Source organism: Ailuropoda melanoleuca, chromosome 2 (genome assembly GCF_002007445.2).
Source record: "Ailuropoda melanoleuca isolate Jingjing chromosome 2, ASM200744v2, whole genome shotgun sequence".
Classification (NCBI taxonomy): Eukaryota; Metazoa; Chordata; class Mammalia; order Carnivora; family Ursidae; genus Ailuropoda; species Ailuropoda melanoleuca.
In genome coordinates this window covers 131,441,944-131,456,750 of record NC_048219.1, presented here as the reverse complement: position 1 = coordinate 131,456,750, position 14,807 = coordinate 131,441,944, and the positions used below count along the sequence as shown (strand labels likewise).

Sequence of the window (14,807 nt, the reverse complement as noted above, 5' to 3'; positions counted from 1 at the left end):
TGGCCGAGGCCAATTCTGTGGCAGAGGCCACAGACTCATTATCTTTTCTTTGCTGGGGGGGACTTCTCCTTCTCGTCATTCTGATGAAGAGAGATTGCAGGGTTGTCCAGAGCCCAAGTGTTGACTGGGACCCAGGCCGTGCGCCCTTGTTTTATAGAGATCTTAGGGATGTGGGCTTCTTCCTTAAAGAGTTTATTTATTTATTTGAGAGAGAGAGAGACAGTCAGCAAGAAAGGGAACCCAAGCAGAGGAGTGGGAGAGGAAGAAGCAGGTTCCCGGTGGAGAAGCCCGATGAAGGACTCCTTACGGAGCGTTGTGATCACACCCTAATCCGAAGACAGGTGCTTGGTGACTGCGCCACTCAGGCGCTCCGGGTTGTGGGCTTCTTGATTTTTCAGCCTGCCTTCTGGGGGAGGGGCCTGCCTGCAGGTACTCAGAAAACCCTGTTTGGGTAGAGTCTCTGTGTCCCTTGCGAGGGGGGATGGGGATGGGCACCCTGTGAGCCGGTATTTCCGGGCTTTTGTTCTCTGGCGGCTTTCCCTGGCGGTTTGCTATGCCTCTTCTGAGAGAGCAGCAGCGGCTGAAATTCAGCCTCTGTCTCAGAACAGAGGGATCGCGGATCGTTCTCCACTGATGTTCTGGCCACTTTAACTCTGTTTCTGTTGGTGCTGCTCAACCCTGCAGCATCCCGGGCTGTGCGCCCCACACCCGGCGTCCCAGCCCTCACTTCCAGGGCCGGCACGTCTCTGTCCTTTGTGTTTCCAACCCCGCCCGCCGCCAGCCGCCCCGCGCGGGCTCCCGGAGCTCCCCGTCTCAGTCTGGTGTCTCACGGGTGCTGACCGCGAGTCCGCCTGCTCCCCCGTGCAGGTGGCCCTCCAGCCGCCAGCCGCCCCGCGGACGCTCCCGGAGCTCCCGGTCTCAGCCTCGATCCAGTGAGCACACCGGAGCTCCGGAGCTCCGTGAGATGCTTGGTGGTGCACGCTCCCGGCTCACGGACTCAGTCTGCCGTTTCCAGAGTGCGGGTCCGCGGTCCGCCTGCTCCCCGGTGCAGGTGGCCCGCCAGCCGCCCTGCGCGCGCGCTCCTGGAGCTGGCGTTCTAAGTCTGCTGTCTCGCGGGTGCCGTCCGCGAGTCCGCCTGTTCCCCCGTGCAGGTGGCCCGCCAACCGCCAGCCGTCCCGCGTGCGTTCCCGGAGCGCCCGTTCTCAGTCTGCTGTCTCAAGCGTGCAGGTCCGCGGTCTGTCCGCTCCCCCGTGCAGGTGGCTACCGCTTCCTGGTGCCCTGACACGGTGGCTCCCTCCCCCTTCTGTTTAGCTTCCGATATCTGTGCGCGGTTTCACGGCTCCCCGCTTCGTACCTCGATACTCAGCGCTGCAGATGTTCATTTGTAGAGATCCAGATGTATCTTCCTGCATCTCAGGCTGATTCCGTGGATATTCCTGCTGGTCTGGTACCTATCCAGCTCAACTCAGGGGACCGGCTGAAAAAGGGGTCCCCTACTCCTCCGCCATCTTAACCTCAACCCCCCAGATTTCACTCTTTGATATTGGGGTTAGGTGTGTCCCATTCGGGTGTACCTACATCACTTTCAAATGGAAGTTACAATAATCAGTGTGTCCAATAACATATTGCCTTTTGTCTGCTATAGTGACTGAGAAAAAGCAAGTCAAAAGGGAGCTTCTATGGGTCTGGCTGCCTGAGTGACTATAATGAGCCGAAATCTGCCAACTCATGATAGACACACAGCACGATAGAAGGAAATCCTCATTGTTTTAAACCACTGAGATTTTAGGTGGTTATTCCTGCAGCATAACCCATTATCTTCTGACTAACACACAGAGGAACGATATACTTCACAAATGAGGAAATAAAAATAAAGATAAATTGGAAAAATTAATCTATCCTAAACATAATATAAATATCGCTGACACTTTTTGTATTTCATATAATACGAAATGGAACAAATATTTCAAGCTTGGGGCTAGTAAATTATTCTTTATGCTGAGCTACATATTACAGTGACCACATATTCCAAAATTTCCAGGGAAATTGGGCTTTCAAATATTCTATTCTACTATTAGACCATTTGTTTTAGTTTCTGGTTTGATACTCAATCTAAACTGTTGAAGAAGAGATAATGATTATTTTCAAAGGCTTTTTCTTTACTTTCCAGCCAAGAACTTTTCATAAAAGATCATTGGTGTGATAAATGTGTACATTTGATTAGGATAAAAGCCTTTGATTAGGATAAAAAGAAGACACCAAAGATATATTAATGGTTTAGTTGTATTTTGGGAAAGATATATATTTTTTAAAAATATTGACAGCACTCGTTTCCTTGCCACAAGCACCACTGAGTTTATAGCTTAGAATACATATCCTCTTCAAAAGATGCCATGAGACCTAATCTGAACTTACAAGAATTGCAAATGTTTTTAATCCTGAGAGTTTAGCTACTTTACTCTTTCCCAGCTAGTAACAACTCTCTTGAAATCTTTCTTGAGTTGATCTCTTAAATAAAAAATTGCTTCAAGGGATAACATGATCCTATACCTGCTTTAGATAAATGAATGTCCAAATTCATCCACCATAGCTGATTTCCTATTACCTTAAAACTCCTCAGAGATATAGATACTACAATGTGTTTGATGTTAAATTAAAAACATTCTTTACTATTGATTTCCTATCACTAATTTCCCCAATAATTTAATTACTTTAAACGGCTCCTCTCCCTTCTCTTTATGTAGCTAACCTAACATTCTGATTCCAACATACATTTGACTTTTTAGAGAAGGCTTCCTTGATTCCCTCTCAAACAAGATTAGACATCTTGTTAATACTCTCCTAACACCTTCTTCTTTTTCTTGATAGTTTTGACTGTAATTATAATTATTTATTATCATTAATTGTTAATTATATAATTAGTTGCTTAATGCTTATTTTCCTGGCTAAAACAAGAGCTCTGAACATTCATTTAATATTTATCAAACTATTTACATGCTAAGGATACAGCAGTGAATAAAACCAACAAAAATCCATCCCTTCATGGAGCTTATGTTCTAGTGGGAGGAGAGAGTTGGAAAATGAGCAATAGAGTCAGTATATATTTTGTGGGAGAGTGTTAGGTTCTATGCAGAAAAATAAAGCAGGAAAGAGGAATAAGGGTATGACTGGGGGATGCTGTGATTTTAAATAGGGTGATTAAGGAAGGCCTCAATGAGACATTTCAGCAAAAAAACAAGGCACAAGCACACAAGCCAGGGGGAGGGACAGAGGGAGAGGGAGAAGCAGACTCCTCACTGAGCAAGGAACCCAACACAGAGCTGGGATCTGACCTGAGCTAAAGGCAGATGCTTAACTGACTGAGCCACCCAGGTGCCCCCATGGTTTTAATTTCTATCACACAACTAGGAACTGTTCCTCCCTCCCTCCCTCCCTCCCTTCATCCTTCCTTCCTTCCTTCCTTTTCTTTTTAAAAGATAGGAGATTCTAGATCATCTTTGTTAAGTGATAGAAATGATAGAGTAGGGAGGGAGAAACTGATAATGTAGGAACCAGGTGGATAATGAAGAAGCAAAGTTCCCATCAATGCAGTGGGTGGGAAGAAGGAAGGATTCAGAAAAGGAGACAGAAAAAAGCAGCAATGAATTAGGAGGAAACCCCAGTAAATGTGTTTGTTTCCTTCAAGCAAGCTTTTACTATTTTTGGACCTTTGTTCTTCCATATATTTCTTAGAATAAGCTTATCAAGCTCCTCAATAAATCCCAACAGGATTTTAAGTGGAATTGCATTGATGTCTCTCTCATCACCATTGCTTGCCTAGATTGTTGCAATGCCTCTTAAGTGCTCTTTCTGCTTTTTCCCTTGCTCCTCCACAAGCCAAGTGACACTTTTAAGATGTGAGATAAATCATGTCAATTCTCTACTCAAACCTTCCATTTGCTTCCCAACTCAAAGTCCTTATATGACCAGAAATACCATACATAGACTGGCCTATTGCTTCTTTGACCTCATTGCCTACTGCCCACTCTCTTTCTCCCTCCTGCTCAGCCAGGTTGTCCTCTTTGCTGTTCCCCAGATATTCCTGGCATGCTCCTGTCTCAAAGCATTTTCCCTTGTTTATCATTTCATTGGGAAGCTCTTCCCTCAGATATCTGAACAGGTTTCTCCCTCTTTTCTTTTAGTTTTCTGATTTTAACATGTACTCCCCATCCAAACTCTATCTCCATTCCCTGCTTTGGTGGTTTCCTCCATAGCACTTATCACCACATATCATATATTTTACTTATTTACGTGTTAGTCCATCTTTCCACTAGACTATTAGCTCAGTGAAAGAAAAGGCTTTTGTCTATTTTGTTCACTGATATACCCCCAGCAACTGCAAGACCGTCTGATAAATAGTTCACATTTAATAAATATTTAGTGAATGAATTAATAAAGAACAAAGTGAAGGAGGAATTTGTTGTTCTAGAGACCAAGACTCATTAGACTAAAGACACTATAATTAAAATAGTGATGGCACAGAGATGGGTGGTTTTGTTTTTTATGTTTGTTTTTGTTTTTTGTTTTTTTGAAAAGCACTCACTGCTAACCACTGAATAAATCATGGACTAACCAATAAATGGTGCTAAGCCAAGTGACTATTTATATAAAAATGAAACTGGATCTTTACCCACCGCCCATACAAAAAGCAATTCTAGGTATATTAAAAACTTATATATGAGTGATAAAGTATAAAACTCATTGAACATAAAATAAAAGAATATATTTATGACCCTGGGGTCAAGGTATACATTTCAAAGTTTTAATTTCAAAACAAAGGACACAATTAATTTCAGTAGTTCTTCATGAAAAAAAAAATAAAGAAGAGATGTTCAATAATGTAAAATGCCAATAGAAGATCAAGTGACACCAGCACTAAACACAGAACAGTATATTCTATAAATAGTGACCGTATTGAAAGCAGTTTTAGTAGAGCGGTAGTAACAAAAATCAGACCGTAATACATTGAGATGAATGAAGCTAAAATAAACAGGTCCAGGAAGATGCTACTCCTTCAAAGCTTCTGAAATTCAGATTCAGTCAACAGTTCTTCAAATGGTAGATGCTATGTGAAGCAGCGAGGGATTTCCTTTTAAGGATGGGGAAAACCGGACATTTATTTGATATGTGTTTCTTAAGTAGCTACTATATTTGGGCATGTTTGCTTATTGAACAGAAAGAGTCAGTGTTGACTTAAAATCTGGATAATAGAGAAAATTCTTGGCTCAAAAATCCAGAACAAGAAAAACAATGCCACTTTTCATAATTTTTTGTTTTTGTTTTTCCTTTTGTTTTCATAAAACTGTCATTTATGTTAATATATACTGATTTTGTTATTATTTTTAAATGAATTTCATAAATACAGATTTTTAAAAATTCTCAGTTTTAAGTTCTATTATGATAAATATCAGCATATTATTTATATAAACAAAAGCTCTTTGGTGTGCTTAATAATGTTTAAGAATGTTAAGGGATTAATACATTGATAGTAGTGCCAATAAGCAAAATCACATGATTTATCATTAGTAATGCTTAATAGAAAGGAAGAAAATAGTTGACTGAATTGATTAAATGTCAGGTATTGCTAAGATGACTAGCACATTCAGTCATTAACTCATTAAAAAAAAATGATTAAACCCTGACTGAAGACCAGACACTATGCTAAATCTAAAGATGCAAAAGAAAAGACAGACTACCTACAAGAAATTTCCAGTACAGAGAGGTGAAAAATCAACAGAGCTCAGTCAGCAAGTATTTGTTTGAGCACCTGACAAAATCAGGCCACAAAAAATGAATGATAAGTGGTAACTGCCGTCATGGAATTTACAGTTTGATACCATAATCTGATTCACCACTTTTTAAACTAAACTCTACGAATCAACATACTAAATTTTATTCTTAATAAGTATTCATTGCCTTCAGAGCAATTAGATAAGCAGAACAAGTTCTCTATCTGGGTTTTGAACAATAAAAAATTCTTTCTCTTTTAAAAGCATTTAAACATCTTTTTGATACTCAATGGATTTATTATCATAACCAATTGCTTTCGTTTTCTGGAGTAACTTTCTGGCTGTTTCTGCTTCTCTATTCCACTGCTCACAGAGAGTTATAAATCACCCTAAAACTAAGCTCTAAACTTTCAAATTTGAAGGAATTTATGTTCAAGCCCGCATTTAGATGACTAATACTTGTTCTCAAATTGGGTAGTTCTCGTTAGTTAGGGAAATAGATGGAAATCCTTTCTCTGCTCTCATTCTAAATCTATAATTTAAAAAACACGGATGCTTCCCTGTTGTGTTGTTCCATGGAAACTTGATTAGTCAAAAAAACTTTGGAACCGACATCTTTCTGTTGAGAAAATCTTGACTCCTAACTGGGGAAGAGAAGAATTAGGAAGAGAGATACCTTAAGTATATATGAACTTCCCATGACACAACATGCTCCTCTCACCATATAATATATCCCATGCCCCAGAAATATCTTATGTCCTAATGTGGTAGATATAATATAACATGAAATGTATGTGCATAAAAGTGACAGTACTTAAATTGTGGACTGCATATCACAGTGTCATATATTTTGCAATACTGTAAAATTGTAAAAGATTAATCAATATGGAAACACTAAAAGCAAAGATACTGTGTCTTCTCAAGAGAGTTCTACTAGAGCAGGTTTGTGGTCCTCGTGAAGCCCTTTTCCAACTCCCCTGTCTTCTTCCAGATTTCCTCAATAAAGTGATACTCACTGTGGTGAACTGAGTAATGTCCTCTCAAAACATGTCCACCTGAACCTCAGAATGTGACCTTGTTTGGAATAAGGGTCTTTGCAGATGTAATGAAGGTAAGGATCTCAAGATAAAATCATCCTAGATTTGGGTGGGCCCTGTATCCAATGACAGGTATCCTTATAAGAGACAGAAAGGGAAAAGACACACAGAGGCACAGGGGAAGAAGGCCATGTAAAGATGGAGGCAGAGATTGGAATTTTGTTGCCACAAGTGAAGAAATGTCAGGACACAACAGAAGCTGGAGAGACAGGAAACAGTCTCCCCTAGAGCCTTCAGAGAAAATATGCCCCCCCCGACACCTTGACTTCAAAATGTGAGAAAATAAATTATTCTTGTTTTAATCACCCACTTTGTGGTAAGTTTTTATGGCAGCTGTAGGAAACTAATACACTCATTAAGTTGATTCTTTCTCAAATTGAAAAATGTGTTTTTCTTCTAGCTTTTGGTTTCCTGTGTGTAAATATCAATAACGGATCCATACAAAACCATAAAACATAATTTGGACAGATATAGTAGAATTTATATCAAACTCCAAACCAAATCCAAATTTTCAGATTTCATAAACCTAGGAAAACTTATATACAATACTAATTTGCTCTTTTTACAGATTTTCAAATATCCAAAGCCATGTATTTCAATAAACACATTAAATTATTTAGATGAGATTCTAAAAAATGCATAACCTGTTTGTTATTTACTACTTAATTTTGAACGTATGATCCTTCTGTGATCTTTTGTATCTGCTCTCCTTTAACAATAAAAACAGTGAACAATAGATTTCCATAAGGTGTTGGGGAATATAAGAAACCATTTATATGTTAATACTTATGTTCTCATTTTTATGATTGTACATTTTTGAGACATACAACTCTTTGAGAAGCTGACAAAAGCTTTTTCCAGTCCAAAAAAATTACATACAAATTTTTTACATAGAAAAGTTTGTATCTGTATCAAAGAGATCACAGGCCCCTTGAAATTCATCTGTAGCACCTCTAACGATACAAAGACTCTCAGGTTAAGAACATTTAGGCAACTGTAAGGAGAGTTGATAGATGTTGCATAGCTTTTGGTGTCATATATACTAATCAGATAAACTGCCATTGTTTTTTCTTGAAGTCCTAAAATTATCTTGTCCCAAACAAGATTTGTAATGATATTAACAATGGGGCTCACTTTAGCGGCACATATACTATAGGGGAATATTAATAAATATATTCTAAATGTCACTGAATCATTTTCTTTAGAATATGAGGTTTTAAGGCATTATATTCATGTGTGTGAATTTATTACCCCTTTCAAACAAATTTTTCCAAAGGAAATTTTATAGTGGAAGCATAGAAGAAGGGGGTTCAATACAGAGAAATCTGATTCACAACAAATAGTCATGAATACAGGAACTCCAAAAGTTAAGTGTACCTAGTAGGGGAAAATGTTCCCAATGAACTTGAATAAATACCTCATCTGTCATTAGGGTTGCAATTGATCTGCCAATCTCATGGTACTGTTGACCCTTTCCCAGGGGTCCCAGAAGAATGAACAAAAATCTGTAATTAAGAAGAAAAAAAAAGTTTCATGATAGAAATACGAAAAATAACTTTAGTAGTCAAAGAATCACTCAATTCAAAGGAATTATTTAAGATGAGGACTTAAATGTGAAATATGTATTTTTTCACAGTTAATTCCTATTTTAAAACATTTTATGATGATTGGCTTTTATACTTAAGATTCTTGAGAAATAGGAATCCATGGTTATTTTGATCTCAGTACTTTCCCATTTAATTACCTGTAGAGCCTACATGGTAGTTAGTGAGAATTTTAAGGATTCTAAAATCCTTACAGGAGGAAGGTAAGAAAAGTAGAATATGATTAAACCTTTTTGAATTATAAAGAAGAACTCACTAATATGCAAATTATAGAATGAGGTAAAGAGGAAAAAGGTACTATAATATTATAAACAAAGAACATACGATCAAAAACAGTAGGTATATGTAAAATTTACATTGAATAAATTATTGTCAGGAATCAAAGATCAGTTAGGAAGAAAAAATAGGGAGTCAATGATCTACTACTTTCAATTATGGAGGAATAAAAATACCAGCTGCATTGTGGTATTCCATCTAAATTAGACTGAAAGCCTAGCAAAGTCAGCAGCACAACTGGAGATTTTGAAGACATCAGTACATGCTCTAACTTTGGAGGACTGGTAATTCTCTTGTCTCTGAAAAGGTCAATGCTACAGTGAAATTGTGAAAATTTAAAAATGCCATAGATTCTGCAATACAATTCAGTGGTATTAATTTGTTAAATTGTTTATGCTCTTAAATGTGAAGACTAATAGCTTTATAAGGTGTAAAGGAAGAGATCCTATAACCCTACCCTTCATTTAGTTACAAACTTTAGCTATTGTGCATGTTTTTACATAAAGCATATATTACACAGTCTTAGAGAGTCTGACATTAATTTTTTGTTTTAGCTGTACCTGAATCCAAGTCAATTTCTACTATGCAGAAATGTCCACTATAAATTTAAAACAGGAATAGCTTAATGTGGTGGCAGGTGTTTTATCAACTATAATACTTTTAAAAAATTTTGTAACCTATGTACATCTTGCCATTTTTCAGGTTTCTACTCCATGGGCTATTTATAAAGTCCCAAAAATTTATTTTCTGACATTTTTACTATGTGTTGCTGCTATATTTATGGTGTGCCCTTTTGTCCTCCTAAGAGAGAATAATTAGGAACCTGGAACAGCTTTCTTTATTCTATTTGTCTAACTAATCTTCTTCCATTTTTCACCTTTCCAAACTAAACAGTCTAGTCTTTTTAATCTCTCCTTATACAGTGACTTTCCTGTGCCCCTAATTTCTCCTCCATTGTTCTCTGCACATATTTTGCTATGTCGGTATGAAATGAGGTCACCTAAACCTTGACAGTTTTCAAAGTGAGGGTATATAACCCCATTAAGGCTTTTCTCTACCCCTGGGAATTTTCCTTTTCTTTCCTTTGAAATACAGGAATTATCCTTGTCATAAAGAGCCATCATCGATGCAGATTTTCATCAGACACCTCCCTAAATGGTGGGACAGGAATGTGCTGCTTGGAAGGCTGAAAAGGAATTTTAAACTACTAAAATAATACGACCACAATTAGTAAGCTTGACATCTTAAATCTGAAGTCCATCTGAAGAGGTTATAAGTTGTATACAGAAAAATGCGGTCTAATCATAGTCAGATGTCACTTTAATGTGCTCAGGTCGCCGTCTCTCTTTTTAATAAAATTTGGTATCAGAACTCCCAGTGGCCCTCCAGCAGGATGAATAGACACTTCTTTCTATAACCTGAGTGGTAACCAGGTTCCTGCTTCAAATCTGTTCCTGTCACATTTTCAGGGATGGGTAATTTTTGGGGGGGAATGGGGGGAGAGGGTGGGAGAGAATCTTAAGCAGGTTCCACTCCCAGTGTAGAGCCTGACGTGCAGGCCTATCTCATAACCCTGAGATCATGACCTGAGCAGAAATCAAAATTTGGTTGCTTGAGCCCCCCATGCACACCCAGGGATAGGTACTTGAACACCAAATTCCATATTAGTCAGCTGAGTTCTCATGAAATGAGGCCTCTCCTGGCTAAACTGTTCCATATTTTTGGAATATCTTATGCATAATCAAAGCACAGAGTGATATAATCTGCTGTGTTTTAGTTAAGGCCAAAGGTCCATAGAGGAAACATATTTTACAAACGCAGTACCATAGCACCTGAACTTTTCATCATTTTAAATTGGCTGAGGCGTTCAGTGTGCGGAAGAGGAGGCATACTAATGGCACCTGAAATAGTTACAACATCAATCAAAGGGCACCAATCATGGGGGAAACGGAGCCCTCCCTAAATATGTTTTGCTATGGGAATACGAATGGAGTAAAAGGCTATCTTTATATAGAAATCCCATTTGATAGAGAGAAAAAGGAAGAAAGCAAGGTCCCCCGGATGAACTGCTAGGAACCTAACATGCTGAAGTCAATAGTCTTCTTTTTCTTCACAATTTTGCCCATGAACATATATTTTATCTATGAACTAGAGATAAGTGATAAACAATGTAATTCAGTTTGTGATATCCCTAAGTTGTTAGATTTTATGGATGGTTAAATGATAAATAGGCTTAGGTAATCAAATTAAATTTGTACTTTTGATTTGAATTCAAGCACAGTACCACAATGCTAATGAACAATGAGTTTTCACTCTGCGTATGGGAAGCATACTGTTCCTGAGATGGAAACACACAGTACATTAGACAGACATCTCCTAAGGATGGCACTTACATGTACTCGGAAGGCCTCCTCATTCAAGCATAAGCCAAGCCTTTGAAACCTTTAGCTTTTTGCGTCTGACCACCCTAATCTGCTGGATCCTCTCTTTAGCCTATAGTCTAATGCAATCTTTGAGGCAAGCCTAACACTTTATCCTTTTTACCAACATTATAAGAAAGGATTTATATGGTGAAATAGACCAGGGTATTCAGAGTAAAGGAGCAAGCCTGAAAGAAAACATTGGAGTTTGAGAGGAGGGAGGAAAAGACAGAAACATTTTTTAAATACTTTTTCTCCTCTTCCACAAACAAGAAGAAACAATTTTGTGAATGGCACATTAGTTTCTAGAAAAAACTTTCAAAGGAAATTATATTTATTCCTTGGGTTTTTTTGTTTTGTTTTGGTTTGGTTTGGTTTGGTTTGGTTTGGTTTTGGGGGGGGGAGTTTACAAAAAAAATGGTTTAAGAAAAATGCAAAAGATGCCCTGATACTTTTTACCTGGTTGGAATCGGGACTTCAGCCAGTCCTTGAAGCAACACAGCAGGAGACAACCTGACAAAGGCAACTACAGTTCGATCCAAAAACTCCAACTCCCCGACTAAGATGTTTGAAGCCTCAGCACCTGGAGGAATCTTTTTCATAAAATGCAGATCAACCTGAGAGCATCACAAAGTAAAATAAGATAAATCAAAATTTGCTAAATCATATCTTAGCACAGTGCTTCATAATCCATCAATATCCACGGTAATCCATCAATAAATGTAGGTGAAATAAATCTAACTTATATATATATAATGTAAATAAAGTTTTAAAATAGTTAAACAACTCATTTGCCCTTTAAATAATAACTTTTTTCTTTACTTGTATATTTTTCTATCTTCTCATAAATAAGCTGAATACTCTAGTTTCTCTATCTCATGTTTTTAAAAGATGCTTCTTTGCCATCAGCAATCTTGAAATTTTCAGGGAGAAAAATGTATGTGCTCGAGTAAATGAATATACTTGAATCAAAATTTAATTAGTATTCGCCAACAGATTTAGATATTTTATACTACGTCATCTTAATTTTGTGTACAATACATTTAAATTCGTACTCAAAATATGCTTATTTAAAAAGAAATGTAACCATGTTTCTCCTTACAGTATAAATTATGACTTTAGTCTTCATCTTTCTTCTAGTTTTTCTATATCCTTCACATTCTATACTTGGCCTGATCATTCTTCATTTTCAATTTCTCATCAGAAATTAGAATTTAGATACAGCAGAGTAAAGAAAACAATAAAGGTATTAACATTTGAAGTTGCTGAAGAGCCATAGTTGAATTTCTGATATGAGATGTCTGTGATTGAAATGAATGCATACAAAACAAAAGCGATCATTAATAAGAAGAAATGTTTAGAAGATGAATTCTGGAAAATGATTGTAAAACATTCTTAAGGGTAAATATCAATTTTTATGCACAGGGCCTCAGTGAAAATCAAGCACTGACTTTAAAGTCAATTTCACAAGGCCTATTTCTTGTTTCTAATTCATTTAAGTTGCTTTTTATGGGTATCGTTTGTAGGGAGAATAAGAGTTTATCTGCTGTAGTAATTGGTTGTATGCTCTCCTGCTAATGAAATGGGGCCCCAGGGACAAAGTCAGGATAGCCGAGAGAGAGAAAAGAGTTCTGGCAAATATAAGTAAGGCAAAGAAGATGTTTTTCTTTTGCAAATTTAATGATTTGAGAAGATTTTTACCAAGAAGTTTAAAATGAAAAAAAAATGAAAACTTTTAGGATGAGTACCTTAGAAAGTCCATAGCCAGACTGTAATGACTACATTAAATAGGTTACTTTCTGAAATCAAGACCTCAGCATAACTAGTCAGAAGGTTTATAACCACTTAATTTTTCTGTAAGATAAGGATGTCATAAAACATAAATCCTATTAGATGAAGTACACATTTTATCACAAAGATTAAACATAAAAATAATCTGCAGTACTCCACTAAAAACATTAAATAGAACCAATGTTCTATTCTAAAGAAAAAAATTATGATTTAACAAAGCAAAACTGCCTATAAAAAATTATGACAAATATTATAAATACCGAAGTTTTTATTCTACAAATATACTTCCAAATATAAATTTGTAAACTCATAAAACATATACATTCGGATATTACATGGTAAATATTTTCCTTTTATGGAATCTAACTTTTTAATTTATAGATACAAAGTATTTATTTACCTTAATAATAGAAGGTTAAATTTCATGGGAATTATTATCATATTTTCATTTTTATTTTTGTAGCTAGAAGAAATGCACACATTGAAAATGCTTTAAATTAGTAATGCTTTACAATTTTACAATAATGCATAAATTTTCAAGGAGAGGATAAAAGATTACCTATACACTATTAACCCTGTGAGAAAAGCATAAAATATCTTCATAAGTCTTTTAGGGCCTAAGAGAGTAAAAAACTAAGTTTTTTTCTCCCAATGGAAAATAACAATTATACAATGTTAATACACTGAAACAAAATTTAAAGTGAAACAGCTTTTTAAGAAAATCTATAATTGATAAATTTGAATTATATTGGTAATAACCTGTCATAACTTTACTGAGAAATTGAAATTCCACCCAAAAAACTTTCTTTTTTTTTTTTAAAGATTTTATTTATTTATTCGACAGAGATAGAGACAGCCAACGAGAGAGGGAACACAAGCAGGGGGAGTAGGAGAGAAAGAAAGGCTCATAGCGGAGGAGCCCGATGTGGGGCTCGATCCCATAACGCCGGGATCACTCCCTGAGCCGAAGGCAAACGCTTAACCTCTGTGCCACCCAGGCACCCCCCAAAAAACTTTCTATAAACTCATTTATTCCTTGACAAATGCTGTAGCCTCAACTATTAAAATCTGTGTCTCAGGCTGGTGGCAATCATACAAATAAACACCTTAAGATGCAATTTAATTAAATTAAGGAACACATAGTGTGCTAAAATAGTCTAATTTTACAAAAGGAAATATAGGATCCTAGCATTTGAATTTTTTTCCATTATGTAATACCGAATATATCACTGATTTATATCTGTTATTTAGAAAATGCATAATTTCAGGTTTAGCAAATTTGTCTTTTGGTTTAAAATGTACTAATTTATAGTTAAATAATATATATCTGGAATAGCCATCATATTATACTCATTACATTATATTATTCTTGGGGTGGTCATATACTTGGAAGGAATAGATTATATAATACATTATCTAATTATATTATTATATTAGATAATTATATTTTTCTTGCATTAGCCCTATATTTTTGTATTTGTGCTAATACATTATTCAGAAGAACCCTGACAATCTAACTACCTTTTAATATAACAAAAGATCATATTTAAGAACCACAATTTAACGTTTTATAAAATTACAAATATCTAAAACTGCTCTGAAGAACGAGGCTGAACTATATCCCTAAGACAATCCTCAAGTGGACTCAAACAGTTGGAATGAACATAAACTAGAATTTTCTGGTTCTCTGGATAGGACCTTGAAGAAATCAAGGTATGTACTCTTATGAATATGGATTCACATTCATGCTCTGGGCTTTCTAGACCTTTATGCTAAGAAGGGAAAGATGCTTTATTCTGGGCATTTGGTACTTAAGCTGCAGGTGAGAAACAGATACATCTCTAGGGAACA

General features: G+C 36.6%; 1 protein-coding gene across 16 annotated transcripts in view; it reads right to left on the bottom strand.

Annotated features, from left to right (window-relative positions):
* Window positions 1–14,807, bottom strand: part of SLC4A10 (solute carrier family 4 member 10) — a 304,114-nt gene that overhangs the window by 94,964 nt on the left and 194,343 nt on the right. For all 16 annotated transcript variants that reach the window (XM_034654639.1, XM_034654638.1, XM_034654629.1 and 13 more), the window contains 2 exons: window positions 11,625–11,782; window positions 8,283–8,370 (listed from right to left, as the gene is read on the bottom strand). In XM_034654639.1, coding sequence (XP_034510530.1) covers window positions 8,283–8,370; window positions 11,625–11,782 — 246 coding nt within the window. The remainder of the gene's footprint in view (window positions 1–8,282; window positions 8,371–11,624; window positions 11,783–14,807) is intronic.